At 50.2% G+C, this 19,143-nt stretch overlaps 1 protein-coding gene across 1 annotated transcript; it reads left to right on the top strand.

The window, feature by feature from the left end:
* Positions 1-6,768: 6,768 nt before the first annotated feature.
* LOC133360793 (probable inactive peptidyl-prolyl cis-trans isomerase-like 6) lies at positions 6,769-19,090 on the top strand. Its single transcript, XM_061579670.1, has 5 exons — positions 6,769-7,172; positions 9,722-9,792; positions 13,913-14,048; positions 15,800-15,856; positions 18,555-19,090. Exons 2-5 carry the CDS (start codon positions 9,730-9,732, stop codon positions 18,692-18,694), a joined length of 396 nt encoding a protein of 131 aa, XP_061435654.1. The 5' UTR covers positions 6,769-7,172; positions 9,722-9,729; the 3' UTR covers positions 18,695-19,090.
* The last annotated feature ends 53 nt before the right edge of the window (positions 19,091-19,143 follow it).

Here is a 19,143-nt window from a genome sequence, read left to right as displayed (position 1 = left end):
CATAAGAGAAAACCAAAATAGCCCCCCGGCCCTCGAAAGATGAGTGAGGTGTGTGTTAAGGCCGGGTGCGTATCGTTATGACTCGCCCGGGGCTGCAGCAAGAAGAGGACGGCAGGGTGGCAACTTGAGACGCCTCGCAGAACTCGTTCGGCGACTTGACGGCTCCGTTGTCACGCACCCGAGCCAGGACGGGAAGCTCCCGCCCCAGCAGCTGCAGCATCGGCGTCTTCTCCTCGCAGCACCCCCTCGAAAAACAGCAGCTCACAGCAGGCTGCTCACCCCGCGGCACCTCCAGATGGCAGCGCAAGGCTGCCTCTCCGCCGCGATGTTGAAGATGGCGGCGTCCTCCCGCCGCGGTGAAGACAAGATGGCGTCTTCGTGCCACGTGGCAATGGCGCTGGCAGCGCAGGAAAGGCAGAGGCCTGCGGATCACCACCGGGCCTCCCCGACGTCGTCCTCGGCGTGGTGAACTCACACAGTTGCGCCAGCACGATTTTCAAGGTCCCCATCTGCGCCGCCATCTGTCTCCATCGTAAGTTGGCGTCCTCCGGCACAGACAGGTCCACCGAGGCGGCGACACCTTGCTCACCCGGACCCGTACTCGTTCCAGAACGGATCTCCTCTTCCATCGCAGGCAGGTCCACCGTCTGAGGAAGGTCGTCGTCGTCGGATGATGTAGCAGGAATATTCTTTTTTTTTCTTCTTTCTCTCAGTTGTTTTGAGATGCCGTTTCACTTCTGACTCCAGTGTAATAAAAGGACTTAGACACTTCTTACTGACTCCGTGTCCTTTATTTGGGGTTCGCGTTCTCCTTCCCACACGGCACTCCTCCTGAGACTCTCTCCCTGGCAGCCCCACATCTGCCTTCGCTCCCGTAGCCTTCCACGCTCCTGCAGCTCCGCTGCAGGCTCTTGGTGCAGCCCTCCGGCTGCCCCCACAGCAGCTCCATCGCTGCTCCCTGTTCCTCCGTGCGTGGCGATCTCGCCACCTCCCCAGTTAGCCCTTCGTGGCCTCTATGGCTACCTCGCCATCTCCAACCTCAATCCTCCATTCTCTCTTCCACCCAGCTGGCTGGCACCGTCATGAGCCCCTCAGCCACCAGGCTGAGGCACGGCGACCACCCAACGTGTTCACCACCCTTCACTCCCCCGACTGCTCCCGTATAGCTTCCTGTCTCCCCGCTATAACTTCTCCCCCACGTCACCCTGACTCCTCCCTCTCGGATCGTCATATCCGCCCCGCCCATTTACGCCCGCATTACACTACTTATGCCCGTGCATTATGCAGGATTAGCAGCATCAAAGGGAGGGGATATGGGAAATGCAGGTATGTGATTAGTACTACTTATGTCCGTGCATTATGCAGGATTAGCAGCATCAAAGGGAGGGGATATGGGAAATGCAGGTATGTGATTAGTACTACTTATGTCCGTGCATTATGCAGGATTAGCAGCATCAAAGGGAGGGGATATGGGAAATGCCGGTATGTGATTAGTACTACTTATGCCCGTGCATTATGCAGGATTAACAGCATCACAGGGAGGGGATATGGGAAATGCAGGTATGTGATTAGTACTACTTATGTCCGTGCATTATGCAGGATTAGCAGCATCAAAGGGAGGGGATATGGGAAATGCCGGTATGTGATTAGTACTACTTATGCCCGTGCATTATGCAGGATTAGCAGCATCAAAGGGAGGGGATAGGGGTAGCATTAATAAAGGGAAGGAATGTTAATAGTTTGTAGCTGCAGTAACTACTACGCAAGTGTAAACATTCGTGTGTTTTAATATTTAAGTGTTTTTTTAATTACTTAAGTCCCCTTAATAACAAATTTTGCTGCAGGCCTCGCACTTAGCTTCACCCGGCACGGGCTCCAGGTACTCGCTTGAGGCTGAGTCGACCTAGGGGAGGCCCCATGGACCGGTTACAAGGCCGTAATTATAATAAATATTGGGGAGGAGGGACACCCCCCTCCCCCCCAAATATTCAAATATGATCAAAATGTTTCCCCCAATATGTTGATATAAATAAATAATTGCTATGCTATGTTAAAAAACAATTTGCTAAACCTTGGTCAGAATATCGGGACTTGTTTTCATATAAATCAATGTAGATATTTCTGTTGATATGATTGTGGTTCTAGATTTGAAGCTTTCGTGAATGCAAGGATTCATACTCTTAGGTCTTTTTCGGTAAAGTCACGTAGGTAAAAAATTAAATATAAATTTAAAAAAATATATTTTATTATTATTTTATTTTTATTAATTAGGTAAAAAACATTAATTAAATTTAATAAAAATTTAAATAATATTTGTTATTTTTTTATTTTTATTAATTAGGTAAAAAACACTAATTAAAATTAATAAAATAATATTTTATTAGTATTTTATTTGTATTAATTAGGTAAAAAACATTAATTAAAATTAATGAAATAATATTTATTATTATTTTATTTTTATTAATTAGGTAAAAAACATTAATTAAAATTAATAAAAATAATATTTTATTATTATTTAATTTGTATTAATTAGGTAAAAAACATTAATTAAAATTAATTAAAATAATATGTTATTATTTTATGTTTATTAATTACGTAAAAAACATTAATTAAAATGAATAAAAATAAAATTTTATTATTATTTTATGTTTATTAATTAGGTAAAAAACATTACTTAAAATTAATAAAAATAATATTTTATTATTATTTTATTTTTCTTCATTTTAATTTCATTTTTTACCTACGTGACTTTACCGGAAAAACTCGGCGTATGATTGTGGTTATGTACTTTATGAATCCCTAATCTCTGCCATTACATACAATGAAACAAGAAAAGGTTAAACAGTAAAAACAGAGCATTGTAATACAATACACTATTAGACATTGTTGTACAAAATAAATAAAACGTCCATCCCATGTGTTAGTGCATTTTTTAATCCTTTAGGCAGGAAGTTCGTTTAAAAATTTAGATTTTTTTTCTGAAGGGGGGACTCCCAGATCCCCTGGAAGATTTCGTGCCCCCCAATGTTGAAGTTTATCGCTGCAAAGTATGATCTGTGTTTTGATTTAGTGCGCTGATCTTAAAGGTGCATTGAAAAATGTTGATAATCCAACTGATGCTTCTGCTGTTGTGGAGTGACTCATGCTGCCAGCTATGGCTGCAGGGTTTGGTGGTGGTACATGTTGTTTATGTCGTTTATTGTGAAAATTCCGTCACAGTTCCTATGATCACTGTTGTTTCATTGCTTTCATGGCTTTCTTTTGGTGATTTCAGAAAAGCTTTTTGGTTTGGCCATGTCTGTTTGTTGTAGTACAGAGTTAGACTGATGGCCTTGATCTAAGTTGTCTTGTGGTTGTTGTTTGTGTTGTTGTAGTACAGAGTTAGACTGATGGCCTTAATCTAAGTTGTCTTGTGGTTGTTGTTTGTGTTGTTTGTTGTAGTACAGAGTTAGACTGATGGCCTTAATCTAAGTTGTCTTGTGGTTGTTGTTGTTGTTTGTGTTGTTGTAGTACAGAGTTAGACTGATGGCCTTAATCTAAGTTGTCTTGTGGTTGTTGTTGTTGTTGTTTGTTGTAGTACAGAGTTAGACTGATGGCCTTAATCTAAGTTGTCTTGTGGTTGTTGTTGTTGTTTGTGTTGTTGTAGTACAGAGTTAGACTGATGGCCTTAATCTAAGTTGTCTTGTGGTTGTTGTTGTTGTTTGACTTGCATCCCACTGGGATTTTTGCACATTTTTGTGAACGGTGCTTTTTCTGCAACATTTTGCTGTCTTTTCTTGGATTTCTGTTTGCACTCAGTCACATATAGTCACTTGAAGATGTTTTCTTGTTCATGTTTTAGTTTTTTGTTTGTTGCGGTTGCACCCGATTCAAGAGCCGAATGGCTCACAGGGCTCTACACCAAATACATGAAATAATAAATGAACTTGAACTTAACTCCATGGCTAAGACCTTGACCGGTTCAGATAATCGTCACGTAGTGGTGATGGTGTTGGTGTTGGCCGTGAGCGGGAATCAAAATCGGGGGCCGATTTACAGCACGGAGGCGCTAACCGCTGCGCCACCGCTCCCCACCACCACCACACAAAGACAAAGATCCCCCGTGTAGGCTCGACAGACTTTTTGGGGCAAGTTCGGTTAGTGAGCAGCAGTAGCAGTGCCTAAGAAGGCTACGGGCATCGTGGCTACACGAGGGGGTGGGTGGCCAAACACCACCACGCCCGTCCGCCTTTGTCTCCCTCCACACATTTGAGGCTGAGTCGACCTAGGGGAGGCCTCAGGACCCGGTTCGGATAATGGTCACGTGGTGGTGGTGGTGTTGGTGGCTGTGAGCGGGAATCGAACTCGGGTCGCCAGGTTCGTAGCGCTGCAGCGTAGAGCTGGAAAAAAATGTTTAATTTGTCTGTCTGTCTGTGTTTCTACATCGTGATGTGATGGGTCTTTGTGGGATGAACGTTGATATGTATGAGGGGCAAGGGAGAGCCAATAAGGACTGAGTTGGTCTGTGATAAGATAGGCACTGATAAGGGGTTGACAGGTATGGTATAGACTACACTATACACTACACTATACACTACACTATACACTACTACACAATACACTATACACTATACTATACACTACACTATACACTACACTATACTATACACTACACTATACGCTATACTATACACTACACTATACACTACACTACTATACACTACACTACACAATACACTACACTATACACTACACAATACACTACACTATACACTACACTAACACTACTATACTACACACTACACTACACACTACACTACACACTACACTATACACTACTATACTACACACTACACACTACACTACACTATACACTACACTATACACTACTATACTATACACTACACCATACACTATATGATACACTACACTATACACTACACTACACACTATACTATACTATACACTACACTATACACTGCACTATACACTACACACTACACTAAACACTACTATACACCATACACTACACACTACACTATACACTACACTATACTAAATACTACACTATACACTACACTATACACTACACTATACTAAATACTACACTATACACTACACTATACACTACACTATACACCAAATTATACTAAATACTACACTACACTATACACTACACTACACACTACACCATACACTATACACTACAACACACGACACTATACACTACTATACACTACACTATACACTACTATACACTACACTACCATACATTACACTACTATACACTACGATACACTATACACTACACTATACACTACACTATACACTACACTACACTATACAATACATTACAGTAGTGTAGTGTATAGTGTGTAGTGTATAGTGTAGTGTATAGTGTAATGTACAGTGTAGTGTATAGTGTAGTGTATAGTGTAGTGTGTGGTGTAGTGTATGGTGTAGTGTATAGTGTAGTGTATAGTGTAGTGTATAGTAGTGTAGTGTATAGTGTAGTGTGTGGTGTAGCGTATGGTGTAGTGTGTAGTGTAGTGTATAGTGTAGTGTATAGTAGTGTAGTGTATAGTGTAGTGTGTGGTGTAGTGTAGTGTGTAGTGTATAGTGTAGTGTATAGTGTAGTGTGTAGTGTAGTGTGTAGTGTAGTGTATAGTGTAGTGTATGGTGTAGTGTGTAGTGTAGTGTATAGTGTAGTGTATAGTGTAGTGTATGGTGTCGTGTGTAGTGTAGTGTGTGGTGTAGTGTATGGTGTAGTGTGTAGTGTAGTGTATAGTAGTGTAGTGTATAGTATAGTGTGTGGTGTAGTGTATGGTGTAGTGTGTAGTGTATAGTGTAGTGTATGGTGTAGTGTGTAGTGTAGTGTATAAACACTGCACTATACACTACACCATACACTACACTATGCACTAGTGCTGTACTAGTACACTACACTACACACTACACTACACACTACACTACACACTACACTAAACACTACACTACACACTACACTATACACTACACTATATACTACACAATACACTACACACTACACTATACACTACACTATACACTATACACTACACTATACACTATACTATACACTACACTATACACTACACTATACACTACACTACACACTACACTATACATTACACTATACACTACACACTACACTATACACTACACTATACACTACACTATACACTACACTATACACTACTACACTACACACTACACTATACACTACACTACTACACTACATTATACACTACTACACTACACACTACACTATACACTACACTATACACTACACTACACACTACACTACACACTACACTATACACTACACACTACACTACACACTACACTATACACTACACACTACACTATACACTACACTATACACTACACTATACACTACACTACACACTACACTATACACTACACTATACACTACACTACACACTACACTATACACTACACTACACTATACACTACACTATACACTACACACTACACTACACACTACACTATACACTACACACAACACTATACACTACACTACACACTACACTATACACTACACTATAGACTACACTACACACTACACTATACACTACACACTACACTATACACTACACTATAGACTACACTACACTATACACTACACTATACACACAATGCAGAACCCCACCTCATGAATATTCATGAGGCGGGTGACGATACCAGCAGCGCCAACCAATCACCAGCGGCGCGAGGACACCGTCTCCATGGCGACGCGCGCGCGCGGTTACCATGGAGACTGAGGCTCGAACACAACAACAACAACCGTGCCAGGCTAGGTGCACCTTGAGGCTGCCACGTGAAGTGTCGAACGCCCGCTGGCAGGAGGAGGTCACGGGGCAGACCCAGCAGGTGCCACGGGTCGACTGACCGAGATGACCGAGATGACTGGCTGATGCACCACCTGTGCCCCCTACTGTGCCAACTTGCTGTGCTTTAGCCACCCGGCGCTCCGCTCGTTGTTGTGAGCGTCGCTCCTCCGCCCTCCGTTGTTGTTGGAGGGCGACTGCCTCCAACTGCCCAGTAGCCTCAAGGTGCACCTAGCCTGGCACTGCCTAGTAGCAGCAGTAGCGTCCTTCACGAGCCTCCTCCTCCACAGAGGCCGATCTTGACACTGCTGGTACCAGTCATCGGTAAGTCACACACAGACACAGACACACACACAGACACACACACACAGACACACACAGACACACACACACAGACACACACAGACACACACACACAGACACACACAGACACACACACACAGACACACACACAACACACACAGACACAGACACACACACAGACACACACACACAGACACACACAGACACACACATACACACACACACAGACACACACACACAGACACACACACAAACACACACAGACACAGACACACACACAGACACACACACACAGACACACACAGACACACACATACACACACACACAGACACACACACAGACACACACACAGACACACACACAGACACACACAGACACACACACACAGACACACACACAAACACACACAGACACACACACAGACACACACACACACAGACACACACACAGACACACACACAGACACACACAGACACACACACACAGACACACACACAAACACACACAGACACACACACAGACACACACACACACAGACACACACACAGACACACACACAGACACACACAGACACACACACACACAGACACACACACAGACACACACACAGACACACACACACAGACACACACACACACAGACACACACACAGACACACACACAGACACACACACACAGACACACACACACACAGACACACACACAGACACACACACAGACACACAACACACAGACACACACAGACACACACACAGACACACAGACACACACACAGACACACACAGACACACACACAGACACACACAGACACACACACAGAACCCGGGTGTTGTGATGCAGGTGTTGGTGGTGTTCGTGTTGCCACAGCGCCGGTAGCCTTCATAGACTTGCCCCTACAGTCTGTCACAGCCTACACGGGGGAGCTTTGTCTTTGTGTGTTCATAGGTGCTGCTGCTACTCGCTACCAACAGCACTTGCCCCTACAGTCTGTTGAGGCTTCCTGGGGGAGCTTTGTCTTTGTGTGTTCATAGGTAGCTGCTGCTACTCGCTACCAACAGCACTTGCCCCTACAGTCTGTTGAGGCTTCCTGGGGGAGCTTTGTCTTTGTGTGTTCATAGGTAGCTGCTGCTACTCGCTACTCACAGCACTTGCCCCTACAGTCTGTTGAGGCTTCCTGGGGGAGCTTTGTCTTTGTGTGTTCATAGGTAGCTGCTGCTACTCGCTACTCACAGCACTTGCCCCTAATTTGCTGGGTGAGTGTGTGAGTGAGTGGTTGAGTGAGTGGTTGAGTGAGTGGGTGAGTAGGTCGGTGGGTGGCTGAGTGAGGGGGTGAGTGAGTGAGTGAGCGGGTGAGTGAGTGGGTGAGTGAGTGAGTGAGCGGCTGAGTGAGTGAGTGAGTGGGTGAGTGAGTGAGCGGGTGAGTGAGTGGGTGAGTGAGTGGGTGAGTAGGTCGGTGGGTGGCTGAGTAAGTGAGTGGGTGAGTGACTGAGTGGCTGAGTGAGTGAGCGGGTGAGTGAGTGAGCGGGTGAGTGAGTGGGCGGGTGAGTGAGTGAGCGGGTGAGTGAGTGGGTGAGTGGGTGAGTGAGTGGGTGAGTAGGTCGTTGGGTGGCTGAGTGAGTGAGCGGGTGAGTGAGTGGGTGAGTGAGTGGGCGGGTGAGTGAGTGAGCGGGTGAGTGAGTGAGCGGGTGAGTGAGTGGGCGGGTGAGTGAGTGAGCGGGTGAGTGAGTGAGCGGGTGAGTGAGTGGGCGGGTGAGTGAGTGAGCGGGTGAGTGAGTGGGCGGGTGAGTAAGTGAGTGAGCGGGTGAGTGAGTGGGCGGGTGAGTGAGTGGGTGAGTGAGTGAGTGAGCGGGTGAGTGAGTGAGCGGGTGGGTGAGTGGGCGGGTGAGTGAGTGGGCGGGCGAGTAAGTGAGTGAGCGGGTGAGTGAGTGGGCGGGTGAGTGAGTGAGTGGGTGAGTGAGTGAGCGGGTGGGTGAGTGTGCGGGTGGGTGAGTGGGCGGGCGGGTGAGTGGGCGGGTGGGTGAGCGGGTGAGTGAGTGAGTGAGTGAGTGAGCGGGTGAGTGAGTGAGCGGGTGGGTGAGTGGGCGGGTGGGTGAGTGGGCGGGCGGGTGAGTGGGCGGGCGAGTAAGTGAGCGAGCGGGTGAGTGAGTGGGCGGGCGGGTGAGCGGGCGGGCGGGTGAGCGGGCGGGCGAGTGAGCGGGCGAGTGAGTGGGCGGGCGGGCGGGCGGGCGGGTGAGCGAGCGGGTGAGCGAGCGGGTGAGCGAGCGGGTGAGCGAGCGGGTAAGCGAGCGAGCGGGTTAGCGAGCGAGTGGGTGAGTTAGCGAGCGAGCGGGTTAGTGAGCCCAAGTACAACCTGGCAAAGCGTGTGTATCATTATTTTTACCACCGAAACAACAAAAGCCAAACGAGCATTAAAACAACATCACAGCAACAAACATCAACAAACAAACAAACATCACCCAACATCAACAAACAAACACACAGACACCAACAATCGAACACACAAACACACGCACCGCGTGTAGCGCCACCAAAGGCGACCACGTGTTCACTCCGTCACCTGTATCTGCAGGCGCCATCATGGATTGCGTCTTCATGGACGTCGCCATGGACGGCGAGCCGGCTGGACGCCTTGTCTTTGAGGTGCGCGGTTTGGTTTATTCTCTCACACACACACCACACACACACAGACACACACACACAGACACACACACACAGACACACACAGACACACACACACAGACACAGACACACACACACAGACATAGACACACACACACCACACACACAGACACACACACACAGACACACACACACAGACATACACACACTCACTTTCTCACACCCACACCACACACACAGACACACACACACAGACTCACACAGACAGACACACTCAGACACTCACACTCACTCAGACACACTCACACAGACACCCACACCACACACACAGACACACAGACATTCAGTCAGACACACACACAGACATAGACACACACTCACACACACACACAGACACACACATATACATACACACTCACATACACTCACACACACACACACTCAGACACACACTCACTCACACATACACACTCACACTCACTCAGACACACACTCACACTCACTCACACACACTCACTCTCTCACACCCACACCACACACACAGACATACACACATAGACATACACACACAGACATACACACACAGACACACACACAGACATACACACACTCACTCACACACATTTACTCAGATACACACTTACTCACTCTCTCACACCCACGCTACACCCACAGACATACACACACAGACATACACACACAGACATACACACACAGACACACACACAGACATACACACACTCACTCACACACTCAGATACACACTCACTCACACACACTCACACATACACACTCACACTCACTCACACACACTCACACATACACACTCACACTCACTCACACACACTCACACATACACACTCACACTCACTCACACACACTCACACATACACACTCACACTCACTCACACACACTCACACATACACACTCACACTCACTCACACACACTCACACATACACACTCACTCACACACACTCACACATACACACTCACACTCACTCAGACACACACTCACTCAGACACACATTCACTCACTCACACTCACTCATACATACACACACTCACTCACCCACTCTCTCACACCCACACCACACACTCACTCAGACACACATTCACTCACACTCACTCATACACACATACACACACTCACTCAGACACACTCACTCACTCACACTCACTCATACACACATACACACACTCACTCACACACACTCACTCACCCACTCACTCATACTCACTCACTCACACACTCACTCTTATTCACACTCACTCACACACACTCACTCACCCACTCACTCACACTCACTCACACACACTCACTCACCCACTCACTCACACTCACTCACACACTCTCTCACACCCACACCACACACTCACTCAGACACACATTCACTCACACACTCACTCACACACACTCACTCACCCACTCACTCACACCCACACCACACACTCACTCAGACACACATTCACTCACACTCACTCATACACACATACACACACTCACTCACACACACTCACTCACCCACTCACTCACACTCACACACACTCACTCAACTCACTCACTCACACTCACTCACACTCACTCACTCTCTCACCCACTCACTCACACTCACTCACACACTCACTCTTATTCACACTCACTCACACTCACTCAACAACAACAACAACCGCCATTCGCCACTAAGTGGCGATGACGTCACCACGACGCTTGTGCCAGGCCACGTGCACCTTGAGGCTACCACGTGAAGTGTCGAACGCCCGCTGGCAGGAGGAGGTCACGGGGCAGACCCAGCAGGTGCCACGGGTCGACTGACTGAGATGACCGAGATGACTGGCTGATGCACCACCTGTGCCCCCTACTGTGCCAGGCTAGGTGCACCAGGAGGTCACGGGGCAGACCCAGCAGGTGCCACGGGTCGACTGACCGAGATGACCGAGATGACTGGCTGATGCACCACCTGTGCCCCCTACTGTGCCAGGCTAGGTGCACCAGGAGGTCACGGGGCAGACCCAGCAGGTGCCACGGGTCGACTGACCGAGATGACCGAGATGACTGGCTGATGCACCACCTGTGCCCCCTACTGTGCCAGGCTAGGTGCACCAGGAGGTCACGGGGCAGACCCAGCAGGTGCCACGGGTCGACTGACCGAGATGACCGACATGACTGGCTGATGCACCACCTGTGCCCCCTACTGTTACAAAATAAAAATACACGTACACACACATACAACAACAAGCGTACACACGTACAAATACAAAGATCCCCCGTGTAGCCTTAACAGACTGTAGGGGCAAGTGCTGTTAGCGAGCACCTATGAAGGCCGGAACAGTACACGAGGGGGTGGGTGGCCAGCACCACGCCCGGCCGCCTTTGTCTCCCCAGTGGCGATGTTTACACACCGCACAAGGTACTCATTTGAGGCTGAGTCGACCTAGGGGAGGCCCAGGACCGGTTCAGATAATCGTCACTGGTGTTGGCCGTGAGCGGGAATCGAACCCGGGTCGCCAGGTTCATAGCGCAGCGCGCTAACCACTACACCCACCACTCCCCACACTCACACGTACACACGTACACACACACACGTACACACACACACGTACACACACACACGTACACACACACACACGTACACCCACACACACACGTACACACACACACGTACACACACACGTACACACACACACACGTACACACACACACACACGCGTACACACACACGTACACACACACACACGTACACACACACACACACGTACACACACGTACACGCACACACACACACGTACACACCCACACACGTACACACCCACACACCCACACACACGTACACACCCACACACCCACACACACGTACACACACACGTACCCACACACATACACACCCACACACGTACACACACGTACACACACACACACGTACACACACACGTACACCCACACTCGCACACACGTACACACGTAAACACACGTACACACACACGTACCCACACACACGTACACACACACCCACACACATACACACGTACACACCCACACACGTACACACACGTACACACACACACACCCACACACACGTACACACACACACCCACCCACACATGTACACACACACACACACGTACACACACACGTACACACACACACATGTACACACACGCGTACACACACCCACACACGTAAACACACGTACACACACACACGTACACACACACCCACACACGTACACACACCCACACACGTACACACACGTACACACACACGTACACACACGTACACACCCGCACACGTAAACACACATACACTCACGTACACACATATACACACGTACACACACACACGTACACACACACACCCACACACGTACAAACCCACACACGTACACACACACACGTACACACACACCCACACACATACACACGTACACACCCACACACGTACACACCCACACAGCGTACACACACGTACACACGTACACACACACGTAGAGACATACACACACACGTAGACACACACGTACACACACACACACGTACACACACACACACGTACACACACACCCACACACGTATACACACGTACACACACGTACACACCCACACACGTACACACACACACACGTACACACCCACACACGTACACACACGTACACACCCACACACGTACACACACACCCACACACGTATACACACGTACACACACGTACACACCCACACACGTACACACCCACACACGTACACACCCACACACGTAAACACACACACACACACGTAAACACACGTACACACACGTACACACACACACGTAAACACACACACACGTACACACACCCACACACGTAAACACACGTACACACACGTACACACACACACGTACACACACACGTAAACACACGTACACACACGTACACACACACACGTAAACACACACACACGTACACACACCCACACACGTACACACCCACACACACGTACACACACATGTACACACACGCGTACACACACACACACGTACACACACACGTACACACCCACACACACGTACACACATCGAGCGCTGTGAGCTCGTCCATGGGGTTGATGCGTTGACCTTTAGACTGACGCCGATTGACCCCCGGGCCGGTTTGCCTGTCGCCCTGCAGCTCTTCACGGAGCTCTGCCCCAGGACTTGCCACAACTTCCGAGCTCTGTGCACGGGCGACGGCTCGCAGGGTTCGCCCTCGTACAAGGGGTCACTCGTCCATCGCGTCGTGCCCAACGGGTGGATTCAGGCGGGAGGTGAGAGGGGGTGAGCGAGAGGGTGAGAGAGTGAGTGAGAGAGAGGGTGAGCGAGAGGGTGAGTGAGAGGGTGAGCGAGAGGGTGAGCGAGAGAGTGAGAGGGCGAGCGAGAGAGTGAGCGAGAGAGCGAGCGAGAGGGCGAGCGAGAGGGCGAGCGAGAGAGCGAGCGAGAGGTTGGGGGTTTACATGAAGCAAAGTTATTATTTAAAAAAAATTACGAAATTATGAACGAAGCAAAGTGCCGACTCCACCGAGCATCTTCTTGTTTCCACTGATCGTAAACAAAAAAGAGAGTGAGTGAGAGGCAGAGATAAAACGTTCTTTGCAGCGCCACACCTATTAGCATCATTAGGGGACAAAACGGTGATCCAATCTCCGACCCCCAGGAACAGGTTTTGCAGATTTGCTGAGCACTTCTGTGAGGTCCTGTGGTGAGGGCTAATCCCTCCACAGGGAAAACATCGTGGCACAAAGTGGGGATGACCCCGCTGAGGCTGCCGTGCCTCAAATATTGGAAGAAGAAGTCACCCCCTGTGAGTGGCTGGCTGAGGTGCCATCTGTTGAGGAAGTACTGAAGGAGATCCAGAGTCTGAGACACAAGGAAAGGCACCGGGCAGAGATGATCTCCCTGCAGTCAACCCACGGCACCTGCAGGGTTTGTCCCGTGACCTCCTCCTGCACCTAGCCTGGTACAGCAGTCAATCCACCGCACCTGCAGGGTCTGCCCCTTGACCTCCTCCTCCTGCACCTAGCCTGGTACAGCAGTCAACCCATGGCATCTGCTGGGTCTGCCCCTTAACCTCCTCCTCCTGCACCTAGCCTGGCACAGCAGTCAACCCACGGCACCTGCTGGATCTGTCCCGTGACCTCCTCCTGCACCTAGCCTGGCACAGCAGTCAACCCATGGCACCTGCAGGGTCTGTCCCGTGACCTCCTCCTGCACCTAGCCTGGCACAGCAGTCAACCCATGGCACCTGCAGGGTCTGTCCCGTGACCTCCTCCTGCACCTAGCCTGGCACAGCAGTCAACCCATGGCACCTGCAGGGTCTGTTCCGTGACCTCCTCCTGCACCTAGCCTGGTACAGCAGTCAACCCATGGCACCTGCTGGGTCTGTCCCGTGACCTCCTCCTCCTGCACCTAGCCTGGCACAGCAGTCAACCCCTGCTGGGTCTGTCCTGTGACCTCCTCCTCCTGCACCTAGCCTGGCACAGCAGTCAACCCACGGCACCTGCTGGGTCTGTCCCGTGACCTCCTCCTGCACCTAGCCTGGCACAGCAGTCAACCCACGGCACCTGCTGGGTCTGTCCCGTGACCTCCTCCTCCTGCACCTAGCCTGGCACCGTAGTCAACCCCTGCTGGGTCTGTCCCGTGACCTCCTCCTCTTGCACCTAGCCTGGCACCGTAGTCAACCCCTGCTGGGTCTGTCCCGTGACCTCCTCCTCCTGCACCTAGCCTGGCACAGCAGTCAACCCGCGTCCCGTCGTCACGCGTCACCCCCCACCCTGTCACCCCCCCCCACTCACCCCCCCCCCTGTCACCCCCCCCCCTGTCACCCCCCCCTCTGTCACCCCCCCCCCCCTGTCACCCCCCCCTCCTGTTACCCCCCCTGTCACCCCCCCCTCTGTCACCCCCCCCCCTGTCACCCCCCCCTCCTGTCACCCCCCCTGTCACCCCCCCCCTCTGTCACCCCCCCCCCTGTCACCCCCTCCTCCTGTCACCCCCCCCCCTCTGTCACCCCCCCCCCCCCCAGACATCACGGCAGGCCGAGGGAATGGAGGCACCTCCATCTACGGACCCACGTTTGAGGGTGAGGCAGAGTTCGCAAACGGGTTTTGATTCCTTACCCGTACCCGTACCTGGCAAGGTACGGGTAGCCGGGTATCGGGTAGGGTACGGGTATCAGGTAGGGTACGGGTACCGGGTAGGGTACTGGTATCGGGTAGGGTACTGGTATCGGGTAGGGTACGGGTATCGGGTAGGGTACGGGTATCAGGTAGGGTACGGGCATCGGGTACGGTACGGGTATCGGGTAGGGTACGGGTATCGGGTAGGGTACGGGCATCGGGTAGGGTACGGGCATCGGGTAGGGTACGGGCATCGGGTAGGGTACGGGTATCGGGTAGGGTACGGGTATCGGGTAGGGTACGGGTATCGGGTAGGGTACGGGCATCGGGTAGGGTACGGGTATCGGGTAGGGTACGGGTATCGGGTAGGGTACGGGTATCGGGTAGGGTACGGGCATCGGGTAGGGTACGGGCATCGGGTAGGGTACGGGCATCGGGTAGGGTACGGGCATCGGGTAGGGTACGGGCATCGGGTAGGGTACGGGTATCGGGTAGGGTACGGGTATAGGGTAGGGTACGGGTATCGGGTAGGGTACGGGTATCGGGTAGGGTACGGGTATCGGGTAGGGTACGGGTATCGGGTAGGGTATGGGTATCGGGTAGGGTACGGGTATCGGGTAGGGTACGGGTATCGGGTAGGGTATGGGTATCAGGTAGGGTACGGGTATCGGGTAGGGTACTGGTATCGGGTAGGGTACGGGTATCGGGTAGGGTACGGGCATCGGGTAGGGTACGGGTATCGGGTAGGGTACGGGTATCGAGTAGGGTACGGGTATCGGGTAGGGTACGGGTATCGGGTAGGGTACGGGTATCGGGTAGGGTACTGGTATCGGGTAGGGTACGGGCATCGGGTAGGGTACTGGTATCGGGTAGGGTACGGGTATCGGGTAGGGTAAGGGTATAGTGTAGGGTACGGGTATCGGGTAGGGTACTGGTATCGGGTAGGGTACGGGTATCGGGTAGGGTACTGGTATCGGGTAGGGTACGGGCATCGGGTAGGGTACTGGTATCGGGTAGGGTACGGGTATCGGGTAGGGTAAGGGTATAGTGTAGGGTACGGGTATCGGGTAGGGTACGGGTTTCGGGTAGGTTACGAGTATCGGGTAGGGTACGGGTATATATAGTATAGTGTATAGTATAGTGTATAGTGTAGTGTATAGTGTAGTGTGTAGTTATAGTGTCGTGTGTAGTGTAGTGTGTAGTGTAGTGTATAGTGTGTAGTGTATAGTGTAGTGTATAGTGTGTAGTGTAGTGTATAGTGTAGTGTATAGTGTAGTGTATAGTGTGTAGTGTAGTGTATAGTGTAGTGTATAGTGTAGTGTGTAGTGTAGTGTATAGTGTAGTGTGTAGTATAGTGTAGTGTATAGTGTAGTATATAGTGTAGTGTGTAGTATAGTGTAGTGTATAGTGTAGTGTATAGTGTAGTGTATAGTGTAGTGTATAGCGTAGTGTATAGTGTAGTGTATAGTATAGTGTATAGTGTGTAGTGTATATTGTAGTGTATAGTGTAGTGTATAGTGTATAGTGTAGTGTATAGTGTAGTGTAGTGTATAGTGTAGTATAGTGTAGTGTATAGTGTAGTGTAGTGTATAGTGTAGTGTAGTGTATAGTGTAGTGTATAGTGTAGTGTATAGTGTAGTGTATAGTGTAGTGTATATTGTAGTGTATCGTGTAGTGTAGTGTATAGTGTAGTGTATAGTGTAGTGTATAGTGTAGTGTATATTGTAGTATAGTGTAGTGTATCGTGTAGTGTCCAACTACTACATTCATTATTCAATGTAGATTTATCTAAGACGTATGAACGGTTAAAATCATAACTCTCACGTTCTCAGGGTTAGTAGGAAATCTTTCATCGTATTAAAGGCAACTTACGACACTTACGACTACACTAGAACATCATAACACGTCCTGTACTCTGGTTCCTGCTTCTTTGTAGATGAGCGTTAAGATTTATTTAAACTTTACATTTTCCCGAAATCGTAACTCTCTCTTGCGTACTCGGAGTTACGAGAAATGTTATCGTAGAAACCGACTTATGACGTTACTACGACATTGTAACACGTTCTGTACTCTGGCTCCTACTTTTTTGTAGACTAGTGTAAAGATTTATCTCGACTTTACGAATGCCCAAAATCGTAACTATTATGTACTCAGAGTTACGTGAAAATCTTACATCCTATAAACTCGAGTTACGACATCGCTACGACGTTGCAAATGGCTCCCCCCCCCCACCACACCCCCCACCACCCCCCACCTACCCCCTCACCACCACCCCACCACCCCCCCCACCACCACCCCACCTACCCCTTCACCACTCCCCCCCCCCCCACCACCAACCCCACCACTACCCCACTACAACCCCCACCACCCCCCCACCACCCCCCCCACCACCCCCCTCACCCCCCTCACCCCCCCACCCCCCCCACCACCACCCCCCTCCCCCACCACCTCACCACCACCACCCCCCACCACCCCCACCACCACCCCCCCTCACCCCCCCCACCCCCTCCCCCACCCCACCACCACCCCCCCACCCCCCCACACTCCACCACCCCCACCACCCCCACAACCCCCACCCTCCCACCACCACCACCCCACCCCACCCCACCACCACCTCCCCCACCACCCCCCACCCCCCACCCCCCACCCCTCCCCGTCTAGACGAGAGCTTCGCAGTGAGCCACTCGTGCCGAGGGGTTCTGGGAATGGCGAACTGCGGGCGCCACTCAAACTCGTCGCAGTTCTACGTCACCCTGCAGCCGGCGCCCTGGATGGACCGCCAGTTCGTCGCCTTTGGGTGAGTTGCCTCCGAACCAACAGGCCGACAACAACAACAACAACGACAACAACAACGACAACAACGACAACGACGACAACAACGACAACGACAACAACAACGACAACAACAACAACGACAACAACGACAACGACAACGACGACAACAACGACAACAACAACAACAACAACAACGACAACAACAACAACGACAACAACGACAACACCAACAACGACAACAACAACAACGACAACAACAACAACGACAATAACAACAACGACAACAATGACAACAACGACAACAACAACAATGACAACAACAACAACAATGACAACGACAACGACAACAACGACAACGACAACAACAACGACAACAACAACAACGACAACGTCGCCATCGACAACACACAGCCGCCAGTCGCCATTTTGAAGTTGCCATTTTTGCAGTTGCCACGGCGACTGCAAAAATGGCCGG

This window comes from Lethenteron reissneri, chromosome 69, assembly GCF_015708825.2.
Source record: "Lethenteron reissneri isolate LAM-NWPU_2019-01 chromosome 69, ASM1570882v1, whole genome shotgun sequence".
Classification (NCBI taxonomy): domain Eukaryota; kingdom Metazoa; phylum Chordata; class Hyperoartia; order Petromyzontiformes; family Petromyzontidae; genus Lethenteron; species Lethenteron reissneri.
Note: the sequence above shows the minus strand (reverse complement) of the source record. Positions and strands in the feature narration are given on the sequence as shown.

Bases quoted from the DNA above. Each gene is read 5' to 3' on its own strand.
- LOC133360793 (XM_061579670.1), top strand. From the start codon at position 9,730: ATGGATTGCGTCTTCATGGACGTCGCCATGGACGGCGAGCCGGCTGGA. The intron at 14,049-15,799 runs GTGAGAGGGGGT...CCCCCCCCCCAG, and splicing joins CGGGTGGATTCAGGCGGGAG to ACATCACGGCAGGCCGAGGG. The intron at 15,857-18,554 runs GTGAGGCAGAGT...CTCCCCGTCTAG, and splicing joins CTACGGACCCACGTTTGAGG to ACGAGAGCTTCGCAGTGAGC.